Below are 22780 nucleotides of genomic sequence, written 5' to 3' on the forward strand. Positions count from 1 at the left end.
TTCCAACACCTTTTAAGTATTGCTTTCGAACCGAGCAGCGCTACAAACTCCTGGGATATTGTTCAGATCGGATCACTAAAGCATATAGCTTCAATACAAACTGACTGGTCAGAATGAAATTCTTGTATGGGAAAACTTTTTTATTTGACAAAATATCTATATGAAGTTCGACACGGATGACACCGTTCAGATCGGACAAGACAGTGTTCTTTTTATACCCTCTATATTATGAGAAATGCACCTGTTAGGGGAATTATAGTTTCGGTACAGCTTGATAGCTTTTTTTAATTTTCTATTCTCCGCTGTGGAAATTCTACTTCTGCTATTTTAAGTAAGTAAGAGATAACTTTGATTTTTCGGTTTTTTTTTAAAACTTCAGTATAAAAAATATATTTGCGCGCTGGTTTTACAGTGAACACTCTAAATTATTGTGTAGAAGAGTTATTGCTTTTGTGGTATTGCGTTAATAAACAAAATTGACATAACAAACATTATAATTGAAAAATGCTACATAGCCTATCTTTACAAAACTTTGGAAGGTGGCAAGTAGGTGGATGATTTAGCACCATGTGAACTGCTTTGGCTAAGACCAAAGTTAGAGCTAGAAGCGCTAACCAAACCACCGCCGCTAATGCCTCCAATGCCAGCGCCGCTGCCAGAGCCATAGCTACCACCAACACCACCACCAATACCAGCGCCATTGCCACCAGCTTGTCCAGCACCGCCATCCAGAATGCCAACCACCGATTGTTGTTGGCCAATGCCGCCATCCGTGTGTTCGGAGGTACCTTCGATTCTGTCGTATTCGGCTGTGGAGAGTTAGGAAATTATTTAAATATTTGTTGTTCCTACACCTTTGCATATAATGCATTACCTTGAATTTGTTGTTGTGCGTGATGGGCTTCCTCTTCGGTTTTGTATTTGATAAAGAATACCTCTGGCTTGGCGGGCACGGTTGGTGCTGGTGTGGCAATGTCGTTGACTTCGAGTGATGAGTCCTTCTTGGACAGCACATAAATGACGGTCTTCTCCTCTTGTGGTGCATATTCAGCTGAGAGTTTGACATTAGCCGAGCTGGAGGATGGCGCTTTAATGAAGACGACACGGTAGTTCTTTTGTGGGCGTCCAATAACGAAATGTTTGCTCTTCTCTAGTGTTTCATGATCCTCAGGCGCTGAAACGGTGATGAATTGCTTATGCACGAGTGGGGCGTCAAAGACACCAGTTTGTTGTTGATGTCCATTGTAGCCACCAAATCCACCAGCGCCCGCGTTGAAACCACCACCAATACCGCTGCCGAAACCACCAGCGCTGTGACCAATTCCGCTGCCGAAGCCACCAGCGCTGTGACCAATGCTGCCACCACTGCCGAAACCACTGAAGCTTGGACCGTTGTGTGAGGCGCTGCCGAAGCCGCCAAAACTACTGCCACCGCCACTCAGGCCACCGAGTCCGCTCAGACCACCGCCAAAGCTGCTGCCACCGTGGTAAGCACCACCCTGTGCGTTACCGCCCGAAACACCAGCGCCATAATTGTATCCTTGTGGTTTGCCATTGGCGATTGTAACCAAAGCGCAGCAAAGTACCTACATTTTTTAAATGAAAACAGCGTTTATCTTCGTTTTGATTTTTGTGTAGTCCTGTGAAGTGTCGATGTCTTACCAAAAATAGACGCATTTTCTGACTTATCGTTCGTTTAGTTTAGTATCAACACAAAACCACTTGCTGTTGGTTGTTCACTGTTTAACTGATGTCTTAGCTACAGCTGATTGTGCTTTTATAAGCCAATATGATACGGACAGATCAGCTACTGGTTCCTCATTGTAATTCGTCTAACGGCTTTGGGGCATCCATCGCATCAAACGCAATCCAGTCATTGTTTTTTTTTTCAAATAATACTATAACGCCCAAAAAGTTAATAACTAAGAGTTTTTTTATGCATTAAAAACAAAAAAACATTTATCATTTTTTTGATTGGCTTTCTGATTAATTGTAGCTTAATTATGAGTAGTAATAAGCCGTTGGCGCGCATGCTCATTTAGCGCTTGAGTTTAACTTGTCATGAGTCAACAACATACATACATATGTACAACTGCACAACGCATCATTCATACCGACCTAGCATTCAATCGTAGGTATATATGTTTCTGAGCATGTGCAAACATGTTGTCGAATATTTTTCTTAATCACACTTCGGAAACCTAGCACGCCTCCTGCATTCTCTACTCCTCTTCTCGATAGACTGATCTCTTGTTGTTATTGTGTCCGCTAATCTTTGCATATTTAACGGTGCTTTCTGCAGAGGAACTTCGACAATTTAATTGTTAAAAAAAAAACTTATTAATTATGCTCACCTAATCGCCTAACAATCGGTCACATCCATAAATGAGCCGCAATGCATAATGCAGTGCCGCGAGCAGGGTGGACGTTGGGCGACACCAATAACATTCGCTACGGATTTCCAAGCGCTCGGTCTTATTGCAAGTATCACTGCTTTGACAGCGTTTTGTTTTAATCCGCCGTCACCTCAACAAATACGCACATAAATCAAAATGCCTTTGTCATAGATCATTATACCGCCTTTCAATCCATTGTGGTGTGGTGTCCACTTTGAAGTATGCAAATATGACATTGTACCGATTCGCGAATTGGCCAATTCATTAAGCGCTGCCAAAACGAGAATTTCGCCAATTTCATTGCGTCTGCGCGTTTGTCTGTTGTTGCCGGCTCACGGGAGTTGTCGCTTGAGCTGCGTTAGGTTTGATGAAATCACTTAAGTCTTTTTGTTTAACAGTCATTGGATTAGCGCTAGTCAGCTGCGGCTGCAAATGCAAAAATATTAATATTTTTTTTTGTAGGAAATACCGTTTAAAGGTTGCATGCACCCGTGTGTGATGAAACTGGTTCTCAAAATTTATTAGATAATTATTCCGTATCAACGCAAGTGCTTAAGCTATTTAAGTGGGTGCTTGAATGAAAAAGAAGTTATAATTGAAATGTGTCGCCTTAGATTAACATTACTCTTTCGTTAGATGCAGATGATAGGATGTTATCAAGTAATACATAAAACATTAAATTGCAACTTAATATAATAGGCTAGGTTCTTCTTTTTTATTGGCGTAGACAACGCGGTTATGGCCGAGCTTACAACAGCCGCCTAGTCGCTGTTTGGCGCCAATTGGAAATTTCAAGTGTAAGCAGGTCCTTCTCCATCTGGTCTTTCCAACAGAGTGGATATCTTCCTCTTCCATCGACTGCGGTATACGCCATTTCCAATACGCAAGGAACCATAAATATTCCACAGAAATTTCTCTCGAAAACTCGTGATGTCTACTCATCAGTTGTTGTCATCGTCCATGCCTTTGCACAATATAGTAGAACGGGAATGATGAGTGACTTGTAGAATTTCGTCTTTGTTCGTGGCGAGAGTACTTTACTTCTCAATTGTCTACTCAGTCCAATGTAGCACCCGTTGGTAAGAGTTATTCTGCGTTGGATTTCTGGACTGACGTTGTTATTGGTGTTAATGCTGGTTCCAAAATAGACGAAATTATCTGCGACTTCGAAGATATGACTAATGATATGGCTAATGATATAAATATCATCGGCATACGATAGCAGCTGTACACTCTTATAGAAGATTATACCTTCTCTATTCAGCTCTGCAGCTCAAACCGCACGATAGAGAGTCGCTGAAAATCTCGTTTTGTATCGAACGGCTCGGAGAGGTCCTTCCCGATCATGACTAAGCTTTAGGTATTGTTCAACGTTAGTTTTCGCAGCCGTATTAATTTTAAGGGGATACCAAATTCAGACAGCTCCTTTCCGTGCTGTTAAAAGCAGCTTTGAAATCGAAGACGATGTGGTGTGTGACCATCCTATTTTCAAGAGTTTTCTGAGTTTGGCCTAATCAGTTTGTTGTTTGGACTTTAAACTTTCACACAGTGCGGTAGATAGAACCTTATATGAGTATGCGATGTTGAAGAGGCTTATTCGACGGTAGTTGGCGAAGATTGTAGGGTCTCTCTTTTTGGGGATTGGGCTATGTACAATTAAATTGAAATCTTCGGGCATGCTTTCGTCTGATCATATTCTACAAAGAATCTGATGCTCCTTATCAGTTCTTCGCCGCCGTGTTTGCATAAGTCGGCCGGCAATCCTTCGGTCCCCGCCGTTTTGTTGTTCTTCCCTTCTTGTTGGGTAATTGCTATTCGGACTTCTTCATGGTCGGGCAATGGAACGTATGTTTCATCGTCATCGTTCACTGCCATTCAGTAGGCGGGGAAGTGTTCACTTCATAATTTTAGTATGCTGTGGGCTTCAGTCAAGAGATCACGTCGGCGTATCTTTTCGTAGATGCTTGTCAAGCTCTTCATACTCACGCATTTCGGCCTCTCTCTTTTTGTGTATGCAAATGCATCTCGCATCCCTCTTCAGTTATTTTTTTTTTCTTCATTTCTAAGTCTATGTAGCTATAATATGTTCAAGCCTTAAAACTGCTGCCCAAAAAATAAGGTGACATTGTATTTATTTTGAAAATTCTTTATTTATTCTTCCAAATCAATTTCATCCCATTCAAAGTAATCCCCATTAGATGTAGGTCATTATGCCAACGGATTTTCCAATCTTCGAAACACTGGTTGTAGTCTCAATTTCCGAGATGGCCGTCAGTTCCGTCTTCGCTGCGGCTTGAATATCGTATAAAAACGATGTCCCCGGAGCGGTCTTTTGAGCTTGGTGAACAGCCAGAAGTCGCACGGCACCAGATCAGGTGAATACGGTGGTTGCGGAACGATGTGGGTTGAGTTTTTGGCGAATTTTTTGCCCGTTTTTTGGCAAAGATCAAAATTTTTAAAAAATATTAAAAATCAAAATTTTTTAATAATCCTAGTTCCAACCATAGTGAGATATATAATGAAGGTCCACACCAAATTTCAAGTTAATCGGTTCATTAGAACTTTGGAAATCATGTCAGAAGTGTTGAAAATAGTAGTTTCGAGAAAAACGCGATTAAAGATGTGAGTCTAACTGCAGGCAGTCTATACTTACATTTCGTTAATAGACCAGAATACCCCCTTAATGCAAATTCTTTGCTCAACAAATTTCGATATCGCAAAAAACGAAAAACTCACTTTTAGTAGCTCACAAAACGACACGTACCTATCTCAAACACTAATGAATATTTTGACTTGAAATTTGATATAAATGTGACTGACAGTACTACCAACCTAAAAAAAAAAATAATTCTCCAAATCCTTCGACGCGCGCAGTTTAAATTCAGATGTCACCTTATTTTTTGGGCACATATTTTCTCTATTAATTTTTGTTGGGCATTTTTGCATTTGAAATCAAGCAAAGCTGCTTTTGTTGTTTCGGTTATTATTTTGATTATTTGAAGCGGATGCAAAAAAACCAATCTTCCTATTAATTAAACAGATATCTATTGCATCAATAACTAATCGCGCAAATGCGGAAATATTAATACATTTTGTTAAATAATTAATTATTTCACGTAATTTGGAAAAAAAAAAATGAGAAAAGTATATTGAGATGTATGTAAATATAAATGTGCAGCATATAAGAGCGTAGTTCTTTGAAATCTCTATAAGTGAACTAGCGTTACAAACAACAGAGATCTGCGAGACAATATGCACAATAATTTGGTTCCGGTTTTGATAATGAAATATTATATAAGAGGTTGCATTTCAATGATATGATAATCACTTTATTGCAAGATTAACATGGATATTGATTTTGTCCAAGGTATGACTACGTTACGAAAATATTTTTTCCTGAACAAACTCGCTAGGAAAGTTGTTTAGCCCATCAAGGCGACTAAGCATCATTATATTTAGGCTGTTCACGATAAGGTGGTTATCGGGTTATGTGGTTATGTGATTAAGTAAACAACAACAAAACGCGGTATGAGAAAATAACCAACTTTGACCAACCCAGACCTTTGTTTACAGATTATGTGGTTGTTTGCTTATTTCCAGTGTTAGAAAGTCGTTGGAGTTTTACTAAATGGCAGCACAAAAAAATAAATAAAACTAAGCCAATGGCATTTCCATTTGTATTTTCTAAATGGAAATTCTGCTATTAACAGCTGTTTTTTGTTTACAATTGCATTGTGACACTGTTCAGGGCGCAAGATATCTGCAAATTTTATACAAAGAATCTTTTGAACTCTTAAAATTCGGATTATTTAATAAGCACATACCTTCAATAAAGTCCATTTCCTGAATAACAGAACTTATTTTAAATTCAATTATGTTGCTTTTTAAACTTTGTTTAGGCATTTTATAAGTAGAAATTTCATTGAACTTAAAATGTAAACAATAAACAGCTGTTTGTGTAAAAATAAGCATATAACCATACAATATGGGATGTTCACGGATCATAGAGACTATTTTTAATCTAATAACCACATAACCCGATAACCACCTTACCGTGAACAGCCTAATTCTGAACAGGGTATATTATGTTTGCTACGAAGTTTGTAACACTCAGCAGCAAATATACCACATTTTAATATTTTTTTTCGTATGCTTATTAAAAATCTATAAGACGCTTAATAATTCAACATTTTCAATTTCTGGGTTATTTTTGGACATTTTCATATTTCAGTTGACTAACCTTTAAATTGCGTGCCTCTCATTTAATACTTCATTATTTGCCCTGTTTTCGTCTTCATTGTATGATGGTGTGAAATAATGAGATATTTTACTAAGTAGAAAAAGATAATATTAACTCATTATAAATTATTTAAGCAAAAAATTCTCATAACTCACGGTTTTTGTAACATCTATTCTGCAAGCTTCTCTTTTTTACGCACAAACTTGATTGAAATCATTTTACGAATGACAACAAGCAAAATTTCTTCACTGCTGGCTCTTCAACTCACCGAGTGCTTGTGACGATGAATGAGTTTAGTTCGAACGAACACTTAAACTGGAGCAACTCAAAACGAGTGTAGTTCCACAAAAGCTAATAACAGATAAACGAAATATACATAAGTGGACAATAGTAGACAAAAATTAAAAGTTGAGTGAAAATTAAAGCTTTTTGTTAGGGTGGTCGGATTTGAGATTTTTAATTAATATTTAATTTTGACTTTTACAGTAATCAGCTGGTAAGACAAAGTAAAATTACACTAAATTAATTTTATATAATAACATTATTTTATTTTTATTTATCAAATTATATTTAAAATATCAAAATTAAAGGAAAAGTAAATTATGACCTGAGTTTGGGAAGAGGAAGGGAAGTGGGGTTGTTTGCATTTTTTTCTAGTTGAAAATGGTTTAACTCAATTTCGACAAAACTGGGACTTCTATAGAAAAAAGTTATATCACAAACTTCTGAGAAATAAAAATATCTACGACTTTTGTATTAAAACCTATGTAATTCACATGGTACACAAAATGTGTGTGAAATAAAATATTAATTTTTTTTGGATTTTTTATTTTTGTCTTGATCAAAATAAATGTTATTTTAATTTTTTTTTAGTATTTGTTATGTTTTTTAAAAAACCTCGTTATAGTGCTACAAAAAAATAAATAAACTTGTTTAGAAAATGCCATATCCAGGGGTGTACATATTTATATTGGCTGAACATTTTTTTAACTAACTCTGTGTTCGGTTCCCAATAACGTACGGTAATATTTTTGTTTACCATGTTCAAGTTCACATTTCTTCATTGTAAATAAAAATAGACCAGGTGGCGTCACTTTGAGCCACCGAGTGGCATCTCCTCGCCCAAAAAAGGGAAGAATGAGCAAATCCAAAGTGAAAATGATGCTCATTGCCTTTTTGAACATCAAAAGCATCGTCCACTATGAATTTGTTCCTCCTGGATAAACCGTCAACGCCAAGTTGTACGAGGCAGTCCTCAGGAGACTCAAACCACAACACAGCCTTTCTTGTGAATAACTACCTAATCAAGACTGGCATCCCAACGCTTTCGCAACCGCCTTACAGCCCAGATGTGGCCCCCGGACTTTTTTGTTTCTTTGCTTGAAATGGACGATGAAAGCCAAGCATTTTGAGACGACAGAGGGGATTCAAGCTGCATGCACCTTGGCTCTCAAGTCTATTCCGGAGAATGCCCTCCGTAACGCCTTCAATGCTTGGAAACCGCGCTGGCAGAGCTGCATCGACGCAAAAGGAGCCTATTTTGAAAGTTTTTAAAGAATTGTAACGATTGGTTCAATAAATTTTTTTAAATCGACTCAGTCTTATTACTTTCCGGACAAACCCTGTTTCTGTCATTTCAGGTGATTTGAAAGGGCTTTGACTAGTAATTGTGCGAGTTTAGTCTACAGTAGCAGCGTGGTCGGAGTTGGGCCTCATTATCGTACTTGGGTAGTTAATGCCATCGTCTTTGTAGAGTGCAACTGAAAGTAGATGTTGACATATGAAGACCCTCCTAACTGTCAACCACAATCACCACAATCGTTTTCGCTTGACGTTCTCGCAAGTGGCAGACCATCACCACTAACCATCAGCAGTAGACATCCGCTTCAAAAATGTTTTTGCGATTTAGCAGCGATTCACAGATGGAAATTCGGACCATGCGGTTTTTTCTTATCTGGTCAATGGAAACATTGGTTACATGAGGGTCGGACTCTATGACTTCTAATATTTTAATGATATTTTCGATAAATTTTATTAATATTTGACAATTTTTGATGCATTTTCAAACAGAACTGAGTAAAGCCCTTACTTTCCTTTCTATCGCCTAAGAATGTAACGCGGGCGTAAGATACAGATTACTAAAGCCATTTGTTGGAAAAATAATAAGGGTACTCATTTAATATGGAATTTATGTAATAGTGGCAAATGGGTTTTCCTATTTTTTTTTTTTATAAGAAAATACACCCCAAGTCCAAATTCATGCCTAAAAATAGAACACCTTAATTTAAAAATATTTGTAAGTGATGTACATATCTGCAGCTGCATAGTAACAGCATTTCTTATAAGCGATCGAAATCAACGCATTAATATGCACTTACATACAGACACATTTATTTAAGATGACAAATCGCATGCGTCGCTTATGCCACCGGCCGCAACCGCAGGTCGCGGCATAAATTTTGACCATGTGTGATTTGTAATTCCTCGCCCAAATCTATAATTTATCTGGAAGTAATGTAAATTATGTCGAATGAATGCAGCCCTGCATATTTGGAATTTCTGAATTTTTTACACGGGTGCAAGCATGGGAATATACACACATATACCATATGTGGGTATGTTTGCTAGTGTTTATCTTCTATTGTCCATGCGTTTATTTTGGTAGCATTTCATTTGCATAAACATTGCAACACAACTCGAATGCACTGATATGCATCCACCTGTGTGTTTGTAAGCATTGCATTCCAACAAGTGCCGTTGTCGACGACCTTTAACTTGCAAATGTGTGTGTGTACATATTTGGGTTGATATTTTCAAACATTTCGTGTTCATTCGTTGTTTTTTTTTTTAAATTTGTCTTGTCTTGTTTTTAGTTTTTTATTTTTTCCTTATGCTTTTGCTGACTCATTTACGTTTAGCGCCTACATTGCTTCCCATAAGTGGTCGTTTAACTAATGATGCTTGTTGTTATTGTTGCCCTTATGATTTATGCGCCATTTGTACTTGAGCCAATCTACATAGGTGGCCTAACAAACGACTTTTGTCGTCCCCACTGGTCCAACTGTCCAACGCGAATCGAGTAATCAACCAACTAATCAGCCAAACTAACAACCAATCCGTGCACGGCACCGACCGCTACGCAACCAATGGCCGGTGCTATTAATCGCTGCCTTATTAAGTATAATACGCACACAAGTTTTTTGGGGTAGACATATTACATACATTCGCACGCATAGCTTAGTGATATCTTTATTGTGGGTTTTACTCGCATAAATTGCTAATAATTTCATGGACTTAATTAAGCATGGAGAATTTGTTAAGTGCGACTTGTCTGCACTCAACGTGATGCGGCGGCTTTGATTGGGATCGTATACAGTATTGGCCAAAAATTAAGCATCCCTTGAGAGCGTTTTTATCCCCTTCAAAATATTTAATTATGCAATAACATAATTATCAATAAATATTTTGTCGTCTTTAAAGTAATCCTCACCTTTTATACCAACAATTTTTACAGTTCTCGAAACAATTTTCGTACTTTGACTTTGCATTGGCTTGTTTTGATTTAGGTATCATTTTTCCCTACATTCCGATGATTGTTGACTTGTTTCCATGTCAGGCCCATAAACCTATGTGCTACTGGCAGTTATAATGTTATCCATGAATGTGGGATCGATACCTTTTTTTGGCCAAAATTCACCTTTATCGGAACGAGTCGAACAAGAAAGCGTTTCATACACAAAATATCCATCACACTCATTCGAACGGACTCGCGAGAGATGTCGAGCTCTTTTGCCATCTCTCTAAAACTTGTCTGACGATTTCCAAGCACTGTATTATTCACTTTTTCGAAGGTCGCCCTGAACGATGCATGTTTTCAACGATCTTTTTTTGATGGCATTGTACCACTTGTAGGCTTGTGGTATTGATAAAACTGAATCACCGTTAGTCTTTTCCAATCATTCGCTGCGATTCCGCTCACGAAATTTGGTTAGAAATACAAGAGTTTCGACAAATTCTTTGTTCAATATTTTTATTCATTTTCATGTGGAACCCACAGTCTCATAAAGTTATGTTATAACGATCCAAACATAGCGTTCAGGGTTGTATTTGTGTAAACTTATTTTAGTACGCAATCCAACCACAAATTTTTTAAACTACTATACAAATTCATGATTTTATGATTTTAAGATGTTTTATGTCACATTTAGGGTATTTATAACCTGTCTTAAATCGTAAAGTCGTAAAATTTTAAATTTTTACACTTGTTTAAAAAAAAATTGTTGTTGGATTACATACAAAAATGAGTTTACACATTTACGATTCTCAATACTATGTTTTCGAATCGTTATAACTTCAAGACAGGTTGTGAACGCAACAATTGTGAGTACCCCAATTGTAAAAATCACTAGCAGCTGTTCACAAACTGGTTGACAGATTTGGCATAATTATTAGTAACAGTTCTATCAACTTAGTAAAATACATCTTTTGAGATATGTATTATTTACCCGGAGAATTAAATTACAATTTCCCGGTGCTTTTGTGTCACAATATATATTGATCTGATTATTACGAGCTTTTCTCCCCAAAACTACTCATTGGATGGAAACACCGATATAGGATGCCATAAAATTGATACATTTTTCTTCCTTATAAAGTAATCTTAATTCGACTTGATGGTATTTTATATAAAACAACACGGCTAGTAAGAACTAAACGTTTTCTGGTGGAACTAAATATACCTGTGTGGGATATTATAGCGTCGATGCGGCTAGAGTCAACCTTTGTTTTTTTTTTATTAATTTAATACTAAAGAAAATGAGACTTAAACTATCTAAAATTAAAAAGAATTGCTAAATTTCGATAAATATTTAAATTGAATTTAAAAAATATTTGAATTTTGGTAAATACTGTATTTGTACATATTTCATTATACATAAACCTTTAAATATTTACTTATAAGCTCCTTTTTAATAATGCTAATATTTATGTTTGCATTTTATGTATAATTTAAAATACCACCATTTAACGTTAAATCGGCGTATATATAGTATACATATTATGCGAGTGCTGTCACAATTCGTTTGGACCGTCATATTTTGCCAATTTTGATATTTTGGCGTCGGCGTCGGCGTCGGCGTCGGCATTTGTAAAGTGATGATACAAAAATACATATGCATTTTATCTATTGCATTAAACGCTCTGCATGATTTCGTAGCGTTTCTTTCAATCTTTTACAATGTTTTATGATATAATTTATTATGTTATAATCAAAATAAAGGGGTTTTCAATATTTATAGGAAAATTTATAATTTTGGTATTGGGAGGTTCATGTTCGCCATTAAGTAGAAATTTGATAAATGACGTGGTCTCTCGCTATAGGATATATTGAAGTGGCTTACAATGAACTGAGCGATAATCTAGGTTATATATTTTGAGAGTGTCTTTTGCAAACCTTTTCTTTCAGTTTCTTTTGAGAAATGTTTATATTTCAAATTAGTTATATGAAATGTCACTTGCTTGTATATTGTTCAAATTTTGCGGAAAGAAAATCGGGTTTCCTCAGTTTATACCAAGATACCTGCCCGATTGGTGAGGAATGAATAACTTTTTTCTGTCAAATTTGGTTCGTAATAATTATGGGTAATAGACTATATTCATAATTTTAAAATTCTTAATTATTTATTTATCTATGTCGTTCCCTCAAAATAGTTCCCCTTGGCTACAAAACACTTACGCCAGCGTTTTTTCCAATCCTCACAAATGATGCATAACACTCAAAATGTATTCCTTGTTGACAGTTTGGCCGGTCGGAAGGATTTCGGAGTGCACCATACCTTGATAATCGAAGAAAACTGTCAACCTAACTTTGATTTTTGCCTTGCTTTGATGTGGTTTTTTCGGCATCGGCTCACCTTTAACACGATAATCGGCCGGTCTGTTTCCGGGTCGTAAGCATAGATCCAAGTATCATCGTCAGTAATAATACGCTTCATAACATTCTGGTAGGTTTATATCTGGGTTTTATAGACCTTGACGTGACGCTGGGGGACCTTCCTCAGTCATTATATATACTGTGTGTCCGGAAAGTAATAGGACGCAATGGATTTAAAAACATTTATTGAACCAAGTATTACTTCTTCTTCTTCTTAATTGGCATAGACACCGCTTACGCGATTATAGCCGTGTTAACAATAGCGCGCCAGTCGTTTCTTCTTTTCGCTACGTGGCTCCAATTGGATATTCTAAGTGTAGTCAGGTCCTTTTCCACCTATTTTTTCTAACACAGTGGAGGTCTTCCTCTTCCTTCCTTCCTCCGTCGTGCTGGCCATCACGCCTTCTTCGATTCAGCTTTTATATCCTTAATTGAGTCAAAACGGAGTCCTCGGAGTGATCATATGAATTTACTGAATAGCCAGAAGTTACACGAAGGTAAATGAGGCGAATGTGGTGGTTGCGGCACGATACTAGTTGAAAATGTGGCGAATTGATCACGAATAACCAATGCAGTATGAGATGACACTAACAGTACTACCCCGAAATATAAATTAAAAGTGTGTATTCATAAAGTCTTCTTAAAATAAATTTCATAATACCACTCTCATAGAAACCCTCATCCCTTTTGACAAAAAAAAAAAAAAAAAAAAAAAAAAAAAAAAAAAAAAAAAAAAAAAAAAAAAAAAAAAAAAAAAAAAAAAAGATGGGACAGTCAATTTTCACAAGTTTTTCTTGAGGCGAATTTTTCACCGCAAAATTGCTTTCGTAATCACAATCAGGCGGGTACATAAAAACCTCTCAATTCCCAGGGTTTCTGGCGAGTGACTATCGATGTGTGTTGCCTGGCGTTATCCTGATTAATAACCATTCAGCTCCTTTTGGCCGGAGCACGCCGTTTTTGGGAGACTGCTTTCTTCAGTCGGTCCAATTGTTGGCATTATAAAACCGAATTAAGAGTTTGACCGCAGAGCAGCAGCTTAAGTAGAATATATTCTGTAAATTCCACAAAAAAACATAGCAAAACGTTTCTGTCAACTCATCGCGACTTGAATCGTAATTAAATGTATTTCCGCGCGACCAGAGTTTTACAAGTCAATTTAGGAGCAATCAACCGACGATGAGTTCTTCGATCGCTTGACATATCAGGTTTTATATATATGATCTTCCATTCTTAAAACAGCTTTTTAAGCTGTAAATGCTTCTTCATTATATTATATTATTATAAATTATGTATATTGGAACTTCATAATACCATACGTAACCTCTTTGCTATCAACGAAAATCGTTGTAGAATAAAGCTTAAATTTTGCTGTACTGAAAGGGCTTGATTAAGTTCTTCAATAATGCTCGTATGGACTTTTCATCGAAAAGCTTTACATACATATTCATTCTATACTTTCCAGTTATTAATTAAACAACATGCTGCGTGCTTTTGTCAACCAAAAATTGTTCACCAAAAATGTTAATATGTCATCAGAAGTTAATGTCAAGGTTGAAGCGCATTTTACACTCTGCCGTAGGTTTGTGTATTCTTCGGCGGCACGACAACGCATAGCGGCCGAATCAAAGCCAACACCGGTAGTCTTTGTTATTGAATTTACACAATGATCACTCATCGTGGAACTATACAAAAAACCCAACTTAAATTACTTACCATTTGCCATTAAGTTGTCAGTTTATTGTTGTAGTTTGAATTTATTTAAAATGGGAATTGTATAAAACGGTGCGACGCTGCTATCGGCGAAGTAACAAAGGGCGTGCGGCATTTGTTATTTTCTTTCATTTTTGTTTTGCTTTTGCTTCTATCGGGTTAACCATTGTGCCTGTGGATTATTTATGGGTTGGAAATTTGAATTTCAAAAGCTTCAATAAAATATGTCACATTCCAAGCAACTAATGGAATAGAAAATTGATACTAAACGTTTTTCATTTCAATCATAATACAATCCAAAATGTTGACTACTTTTAGTTCTTTGCTGCTTTCTTTGTTGTAACAACAATTGGAACACACCTTATTTCATATTGCATATGAAAGCTTAAGGTTACGTTGAGCGAGTAAAATATTTATTATTATAGAGACGATACATTGATATCCCAACTCTAGACTAACAGCAAAGGGACAAAGATTTCGTTTTTATCGTTCTCCTCACTTTGTCATTGTTTAAGCCATTTTTCTAATAATTTCTAATCTTTTTCACGGCCTTTTTGTCTTTTTCACTAGATTTTCGTCATTTGTACTAGCTTTTCAGATAAATTGATCCGATTTCATAACCATCTTTCTCGTCTACTGTAAATCCACATAGCAAAGTAACTGCAAATGCGCTGAAATATTTTATTTTACCTTCACAGAAGGTTCGCCCTGTCAGAAATTCGTTAAAAAATTCATATAAATCATTCAGAATAGAAATTGAACTGTGTTCTTTCAATATCATTTCGGTCATCTGATCTAAGTACATTAGTGCAGAAATTACGAATTTACCTTCTTTTTTCTGCAATTCCATGGCAGTGGAATACTCAATATATATATAATATAATCTCAATATACAATATTATTCTGAGCATATTAAAATTATATAAAATCCGAGACTTGTAAGGATGTTTAATTCAGTCTATGTTAGTGTAATCGTTATGGCACTTCACCGCCCGTACGTCCTGTAGTACATTCTTGCTTAGACGAAGAGAGTGTGTTTGTAGATTTCATAATTAAATTTTTTTAATTACTTGAGAAGTGATTGAGCTGTTTTGGTGATACGCAAGCATATGTCTTTTTAGGTGCGATTGATCGCTGGAATGTACTGAAGCATTAGACAATGGGCTTGAGTGATATCGTAGTTTAGATATATATTTCATTTTGCTGTCCTCTACTTCTTTCTCATCCGCAAAAGTTGATGTCAATACATTATTAGCTGTTGAAAGATCTGCTGTATATTTAAATAAGACTCCAATGTTTTATACAATTCTAAAGGTAGAATCTTTTTAATATTATGTAAAAGGCCTTCATGCCACACCTTATCAAAGATATATAGCTGAACAGTACTCTCTGTGTTCATTTGCTTTTCTTATTTCGTTGGTAATTCTATTTACTTACTCTATAGTAGTATGTTTTTCACGAAATCCGAAATGGTGCGTTGTTATTATATTATTTTCGTGGAGCAAAAGAGACATCTTTGATAGTAACACCTTTTCGAATATTCTAGAAAGGCAGGATAGAAGACTGATTGGTGTGTAGGAAGACGGGTGTGTTAAGTTTTACCAGATTTATCTATCAGAATAATCTGTAACATTGTCCGTGAAATTGGATAGTATCAAAAACTAAGAATTGCATTGAAGAGCAAAGAGATCACCTCTACAGCAATATTTGGTAACTCAATTAATATTTAATATTATCATGTCCTGGCGATTTGTTTGGATAGTGTTTTTTATAATTCTAATAATTTCAGAAGCTGAAGTCTTAAAAACACGAGCGACTCGTTAGCTGTGTTGGGTAATTGATTGGGATTGACACATTAAGATTGTTCTTTTGGCAATGAGGTTATTTGCAAAGCAATTAGCCTTTTCCTCGTCACTTCGAGCCCAATTTCCACTCAAGTCTCGTGGTCTCGTCTAGGCATGTTGGAGTAGACTGGTGGCTTCATGAACTTCTGGGCTTTCCAAAGAGAACTTTTCTTCCTTGAACTTGGACACAGCTTCTTTATATACTTTTAGTTTTGAATTCTTTCTCGCGTTTAAACGCTTTTTTTAATTTACGTACAGCAGTTTACAGTTGAAGCTGAGAGGAAGGGGAGCGATTTATTTGCCTTCAAAGATGACCACCAAAAATTGTTTTAACGAGTTTCAACTTCACAAAAGGACACCTTCTCGTATTAGCAGATCGCCGACTGCAGGTGGCTTAGATAGCTGAGGCGGTATGTTTTTCAAAACGTCGCGTAGCATGAGAAAGCTTTCGGAGTGATGGCTATTGAAGAATGGCAAAATAGTCATAGGGACGTTTGTTTACTTTCAGTACACTGATCCACTCGACAAAACTTTAAAAGGAAGGGAATATCATTGAGACTCAAAGACTTTCCCTTGTAACTCAGCCAACTTGACTACATTTTCTTTATCTATAAAGTAAATTAGATGATATTTTAAAAGCAGAGAGGCTAAATTGAATAATCTCAAAATTTTCCGCCATTTATTATCGAAAAATTTTAACGAATTTCGTTTCTATATTTTTCAAAGAGCTACTCCGCCTCCTTGCAATTTATTCGGCGCACGCTTACTTTGCATATTTTGGCGTTTCTCCTCTTATATTAAAATTCGCTTGAGATTTCATTAAAAAAACTAAACCATAAAGTTGGCAAATAATGATGCTCGTAAAAGCCAACACTTGTTGAAGCACGAACTTTTTTGGGCATAATTAACTTAAGCGAATAAGCGTTTGCTGTTTTCTTAGCTATTTTTTACGATCCCGCCTCTCGTTATTGTTGTTGTTTCGTCAATTTCTTTATTCCCCACAATAAAATAATGAAATTTATGCTAACACACAGCAATTAAAATGTGCCACAAGCCAAAACTGTTTGAAACGCCTCCGACGCCCAACGCCCCGACCAGGCAGCAGCAGAGCAACGGCAGTGCGACGTGGAAGCAACGTGGAAGACATTAAAAACGCATAAAAACTAAACACGACGAAAGTGAAACTGAAACGATAGTCAAAAAGGGTCAACATAAACAACAATAGCAAGAAACAACGAGGTTAACAGTAATCAAAAAAAGAAGAAGAAACTTTAACTTCGGCGGGAGTAAAGTTATAATACCCTTCACTGGTTTATTTCTGATAGCATACAAGAGTATAAAAAGTCTTTCTCCAGACTTCTAGGGATTAGTTTGTTGGACAGCTATATTAAAAATTTCTAAGGACATTGTGGCGCTGTTTTGGATAAAAATCTGTGTCAAAATTTCGTGAAGATATTTCTTTGAATGAAAAAAGTTTCCCATTCAAGGACTTGATTTGAATCATTCAGTTTGTTTGGCAGCTAATGTTTCCCAGTTTTTGCTGCGTCACCAAAGATGTGTGTTGCCTGTCGTTGTTCTGATGGAAGACGAAGCCCTTTCTTTTGATCAATTCTGGCTGTTTTTTTCGATTGCTTGCTACAATCTCATCAGTTGTTGACAGTAAAATGTAGAAATAATCGATCGACTAGGCTGGATCAGCTAATAGTAGATGTTTTCTTTTCAATCCCACCAAATACTCGAGGTGTCAATCCGTGCTTTGCGACCATTTGTTGAGTTTCACAAGACTTGGAACATGGTCTTTTTCGCACATTATTGTCGTATTCAAACCACTTTTCGTCTCCTGTTATCATTCGCTTCAGAAATAGTTCGATTTCATTTCGTTTCAGCAAAGAATCACAGATGTTTATTTGGTCCATTAAATTTTTCACAGACAATTCATGTGAACAGACCCAAACATCGAGCTCTCTTTTCGTTCAAAACCGTTTGATGATGAATGTTAAGTTCATTCGCGATGTCATGGCTGCTTATGTGACGGTCTTCGTCAATCTTTTCCATAACTTCGTCGACTTTTTCAACGATGGGTCCACCAGAGTGAAATTTCCTGAACGGAAGCGAGCGAACCATTGTAGTGCTATACAGACTGATACAGCATCGTCTCCGTGAACTTCACAAATTTCATTGGTGGTTTGTTTGGCATTCTTCAGTTTTTTTATACAAATGTTTCAAGATATAGCGAATTTCTTCACTATTTTTACTCATTTTTGAAGAGCTGTAATTTTTTTTAACTTTCCCGAATTTAATTTTGTTTTTGGTTAAATGAAGCTTAAAATCTTACTTTTCCACACTATATGATTCATGGCACTTGAGATATACGACTGCAACGACATTTATTGATAAAATATGAAAGGACTTTTTCGACAATCCAATATAAACTTTATAGGATCTCCGAAGTTTCTTCTGGCTGTTATAAATTTCGTGGCAAAATTAAAATGCCCTGTTCGGGGTATAAGAAGAGATGTGCGCTCAAAACCAACAATAGTTGTGAGTGACGACTGTCGTCTTCTGCCGCGAAATGCTGAAATTACCAAAAACGAATTTGCATAAAATTCGCAAATTGCCAAAAATACGCTAAATATTAGTTCGGTGACAGTGACGAAGCAGTTGCGAGGCCGCTGGGTCAACAAAGCGGTCACCGAACGGCCAATCAAATGAAGCTCATCATCTCAGTTAACGAAGCTTGAGTGGAGTGACACACATACAAACACAGCTGACGCTCAAATTGACCTGTTCAAATCGAGGAAGTTTGATTGTCATATACAGACAAACAACTGATTGTATTTATAGTCAGTTAGTTGGACAAAAGCGCGCGCTACTCAAGTGGCAATTAATCACAACGCTTGATTTTCGCTGACTGCCATTCAATAGTATGTGCAGACATGGCCAACTTGTTTTCGGCTACTTAATTTTTGCGCTTAGCTCAGCCAGCTGAAAGGGCGGTCGCTCGCTGACGTTGCAGCTAAAAAGCTTAATTTAATCGTATACATTTATAATGTCATACTTAGTTTGCATAAAGCATTTGATGTCAAAACATCGCCATCACCATCACCAACGCTATTGTTGTTGCTAGCTGTTGGTTGTATGCAACAAAATGCTGTTGACATGCCAATCAATCAATTGCTTATTGATCATAAATCTGTAGAAGTCGCTGCGCGCATTGAAAGGAGAGAAAAAGAAAATGAATGACTCAATCATTAATACTTTTATGGCAAATTCACGCATCGAGTTCGTCGCTTGAGTCTTTTGTTCGAGCGCATTGGGTATCCATTGATTTCTAAATGCATTAACATTTCATTTCGATTTTGAATTATGCTAAAATTGAAAACAAACATTTATTTACAAATGTATAGATGTATAGATGTGCATATGCATAACGGAATGTGCGCATTTGAAATAAGAAAATTAAAATTTTTATAACACAATGCTTTAGAAATAGAATCGTGCTGGTTGCAGAAAGTTTTTGATCGGTGAATCGCCGCCATTTAGCACTTTGCGATAATCGTAGCCGCCATTGGCCGCCAAACCGTCAAGCGAGCCTACGACAGATTTTATGGGTACGACGCCCTCGTCGGAGAATTCTGAAGTGCCGCCAAGATTGTCATATTGTTCTGGAAATATTTAAAATATGTAATAGTTTAAGAAAAAAGGCTGATATATATTAATAGCTACTGAGCTAAATCGTAACATTTGTGAAAAATATTATATAAAATAACTCGAATTTACATAGCCATTTTGGAAGTTTAACTCCTTTCGAGGCTTTTCTAAGATCTGTGATAATCTTAGACATTGTAGTGTCTAAAACCCCACTTTTCTTTGACCGATCAATTTATATACGAGCTCTGCACTACAGTGTTCCGATCTGAACAATTCCTTCGGTGATTGTACCGTTTGCTTTGGAAAACAATACATGCCAAATTTTGTGAATATATCTTGTGAAATTAAAAAATTTCCCATACAAAAACCTAATTTTTAGGTATCAGTTTGTATGACAGCTATATCCTATAGTAATCCGATTTGAACAATTTCTTCCTTCAGTAATTCTCTGTGCCAAATATCGTGAAGATAATTTATCAAATAGAAAGTTTTCCACACAAGAACTGAGTTTTGATTTATCAGTTTGTATGACAGCTATATGCTATAGCAGTCCGATTTGAACTATTATTTCGGGGATTGTATCATTTGCCTTGGAAAGTAATCCAAACCAAATTTTTGGGAAGATATCTTCTCAAATAAAAATGTTTTCCATACAAGAGGTAATTTTTTATTTATCAATTTGTATGGCAGCTATATGCTATAGTAGTCCGATTTTAACAATTTCTTCAAAGATTGTACATTTGTCTTGAGTAATAAACTGTGCCAAATATCATGAAGATAATTTGTTAAATAAAAAAATATAAGGACTTGTTTTTGATCAAGCAGTTTGTAGGGCAGCTCATGCCATAGTGATTCGATATTACTACTTCCGACAACTTGAAGCTACTGTAGTTGTAGGGAGAAAAGGACGTGTGCCAAATTTCAGATCTATATCTCAAAAAACTGAGGGACTTGTTGGAGATATTCAGGCGTTGTTTCCTTCTGGGTGTCACAAACCTCATGTATACAAATGGTTTCCAAAAACCAAAATAAAGTCGTACAGGTACATTTATATGACGTCTTAAGTTGCTAATATAGTAAGTTCCGGAACTTTGTATTATTTGAACTCAACCAAATTTCACAGTAACAATTACTTGATAGATTTTAACTCACCTTGAATTTCCTTCTGCGCTGCGGCAGCCTCTTCCGGTGTCTTGTATTTGATAAAAAATACTTCCGGTTTGGTCGGTTGAGTGGGCGCTGGTGTGCCAATCTCACCAATATTTAATTCGTTGTCCTTTTTACTCAAAACATAAATCACAGTTTTCTCCTCTTGTGGCGCATATTCGGCTGTCAACTTGAGGTTGGCATTATCAGAGGAAGGTGCCTTAATAAAGACGACGCGATAGTTCTTCTGCGGACGGCCAATAACGAAGTGCTTGCTGCGTGTTTGCTCTTCCGAGTCTTCCGGTGCGGAGACTAAAAAAAATTGCTTGGTGATGATCGGTTCGGCGGTGGGTTGTGAGGGTGGTAGGTACTTGTCGCCACCAAAAGATTGTTGCTCCGTTTTTTGTTGCTGTTGTTGTTGTTGTCGTAGAGTTTGATGTTGCGGTAAGACGAATGAATTTCCACTAGGCGCAGGATTGAAGAAACTCTCGGCATTGTTGTCCTTCGAGCGTATGGCGTTACCGCTACTGCTTAAGCTCAAGCTATTGGCGTTCGTGAGTGTGTTGGTATTGGAGTTGGAGTTGCCATTGCGTTCGTAGTGGTAACCGAAACTGGACGCAGCGTTAACGGTGACAGCGAGTAGCGCACAGCTATACACGAATAGGACGCGCATTTTACACAATTTTTAGTGAGAAAAACTTCGTGATTTGGTTTAAAATTGATTTCCTTTTCTTTTGCTAAAAATACTTTGCGACCAATGCAGCTCGAGGGAAGCTCTAATTATGTCTAAACTATTTTCAAAACTGTTGATGGGTTTTGACTGACAGCAACATTTTATAGGCAACTAAAGGTCGGATGCAAATCAGAAGTTGAATCTTGAGAAAATTTTTAATGTTGCATGCAACAGTGGTGGTGAAAATATATATTTAAATATGAACGAGTTGATAATATGTTGCCGATATGCAAACACAAACTCACATCTTGACTGCGCCTGAGAAACTCCAAACACTTTTATTGGTTTATTCAAATGTTGATGGTCATAATTGCATCCGCCCTCATGTAGGCTGATATACACCATACTTATTTGTGCATACAGATCTGTAACTCAAGTAAACCTTGTTGCTAATTAAATTAGTTCAATGTCAATGTGTCTGCGCTTTTCGCTCTCGTGCTTATTTGCCAATTGGAAATCATGACCGACTGCCTCTCTCTTTCCTTCAACTGCAACACTTCTCCATTTTCTTACTGAAATTTTTTGGAATTAATTATGAAAAATTGCATAACTAATTAGTAGCGCAATATTATTTGTTGTTGCTGTGTACGCATTTTGGTAATTATATTCATTTATACGCTTCTTACCCACAGATCTGTGTGGGTGTTATGTGGCAACTTCATTACTGTGGCACATGACTGAAACTGCCAAAATTGTTTAACAATTATTTCAGTGAATGTTTTTCTTTTATCTTTCATTAAAACTTTTTGTTTCACTTTCTTTAGATAGGTATTACTGTAAATTACTCCACATGGACTTACACTAGGAGCGGGGGGTGAGAAAATTCCATTTGTTAAAAAGTAACTCCTTTATCTAGAACGCAAGGGTTTGACATAAGTGAGCGGTAGGGGTCGGTACTGAGTTCGTAAAAAACTTTTTTTTTAATCTAAATTGTTCTTTTTCAGACATGTGGTTTTCAATAAGAAAAAACTCATATAATTTAATGTTACAGTTGAGAATTTAGCTTCATTATGAAGTTAAGAGTTTGCTATTATGTTTAAAAATTATTTCGGGTACGTGATCCACGCGAGGCCCAATTTTCGACTATTTTTCGCTGCAATTAGAGCGAATATCAGCAATAACGCG

At 36.5% G+C, this 22780-nt stretch overlaps 3 protein-coding genes across 5 annotated transcripts in view; 1 reads left to right on the plus strand and 2 right to left on the minus strand.

Moving 5' to 3' along the window:
* Positions 1 to 22780, plus strand: part of LOC108976128 (protein gone early) — a 79239-nt gene that overhangs the window by 18459 nt on the left and 38000 nt on the right. The gene's annotated exons all lie outside the window — the stretch shown is intronic.
* On the minus strand, positions 403 to 6892 carry LOC108976133 (keratin, type I cytoskeletal 9). 2 transcript variants are annotated; one of them, XM_018945052.1, is made up of 6 exons: positions 6792 to 6892; positions 6637 to 6726; positions 2355 to 2822; positions 1663 to 2296; positions 875 to 1586; positions 403 to 809 (listed from the first exon to the last, which is right to left on the minus strand). In XM_018945052.1, exons 4-6 carry the CDS (start codon positions 1675 to 1677, stop codon positions 523 to 525), a joined length of 1014 nt encoding a protein of 337 aa, XP_018800597.1. In that variant the 5' UTR covers positions 1678 to 2296; positions 2355 to 2822; positions 6637 to 6726; positions 6792 to 6892; the 3' UTR covers positions 403 to 522. The 2 variants fall into 2 exon arrangements, with proteins under 2 accessions (XP_018800597.1, XP_018800598.1); XM_018945053.1 differs by lacking the exon at positions 6637 to 6726.
* LOC108976135 lies at positions 19549 to 21680 on the minus strand. The gene is made up of 2 exons (XM_018945055.1): positions 20929 to 21680; positions 19549 to 19790 (listed from the first exon to the last, which is right to left on the minus strand). Exons 1-2 carry the CDS (start codon positions 21593 to 21595, stop codon positions 19609 to 19611), a joined length of 849 nt encoding a protein of 282 aa, XP_018800600.1. The 5' UTR covers positions 21596 to 21680; the 3' UTR covers positions 19549 to 19608.

The sequence above is a fragment of the Bactrocera latifrons genome, unplaced genomic scaffold (genome assembly GCF_001853355.1).
Source record: "Bactrocera latifrons isolate USDA-ARS-PBARC rearing strain unplaced genomic scaffold, ASM185335v1 scaffold_73, whole genome shotgun sequence".
NCBI lineage: Eukaryota > Metazoa > Arthropoda > Insecta > Diptera > Tephritidae > Bactrocera > Bactrocera latifrons.

Bases quoted from the DNA above. Each gene is read 5' to 3' on its own strand.
- LOC108976133 (XM_018945053.1), bottom strand. The intron at 810-874 runs GTAATGCATTAT...AACTCTCCACAG, and splicing joins CGCACAACAACAAATTCAAG to CCGAATACGACAGAATCGAA.
- LOC108976135 (XM_018945055.1), bottom strand. From the start codon at position 21,595: ATGCGCGTCCTATTCGTGTATAGCTGTGCGCTACTCGCTGTCACCGTT. The intron at 19,791-20,928 runs GTGAGTTAAAAT...AAATATTTCCAG, and splicing joins AGCGCAGAAGGAAATTCAAG to AACAATATGACAATCTTGGC.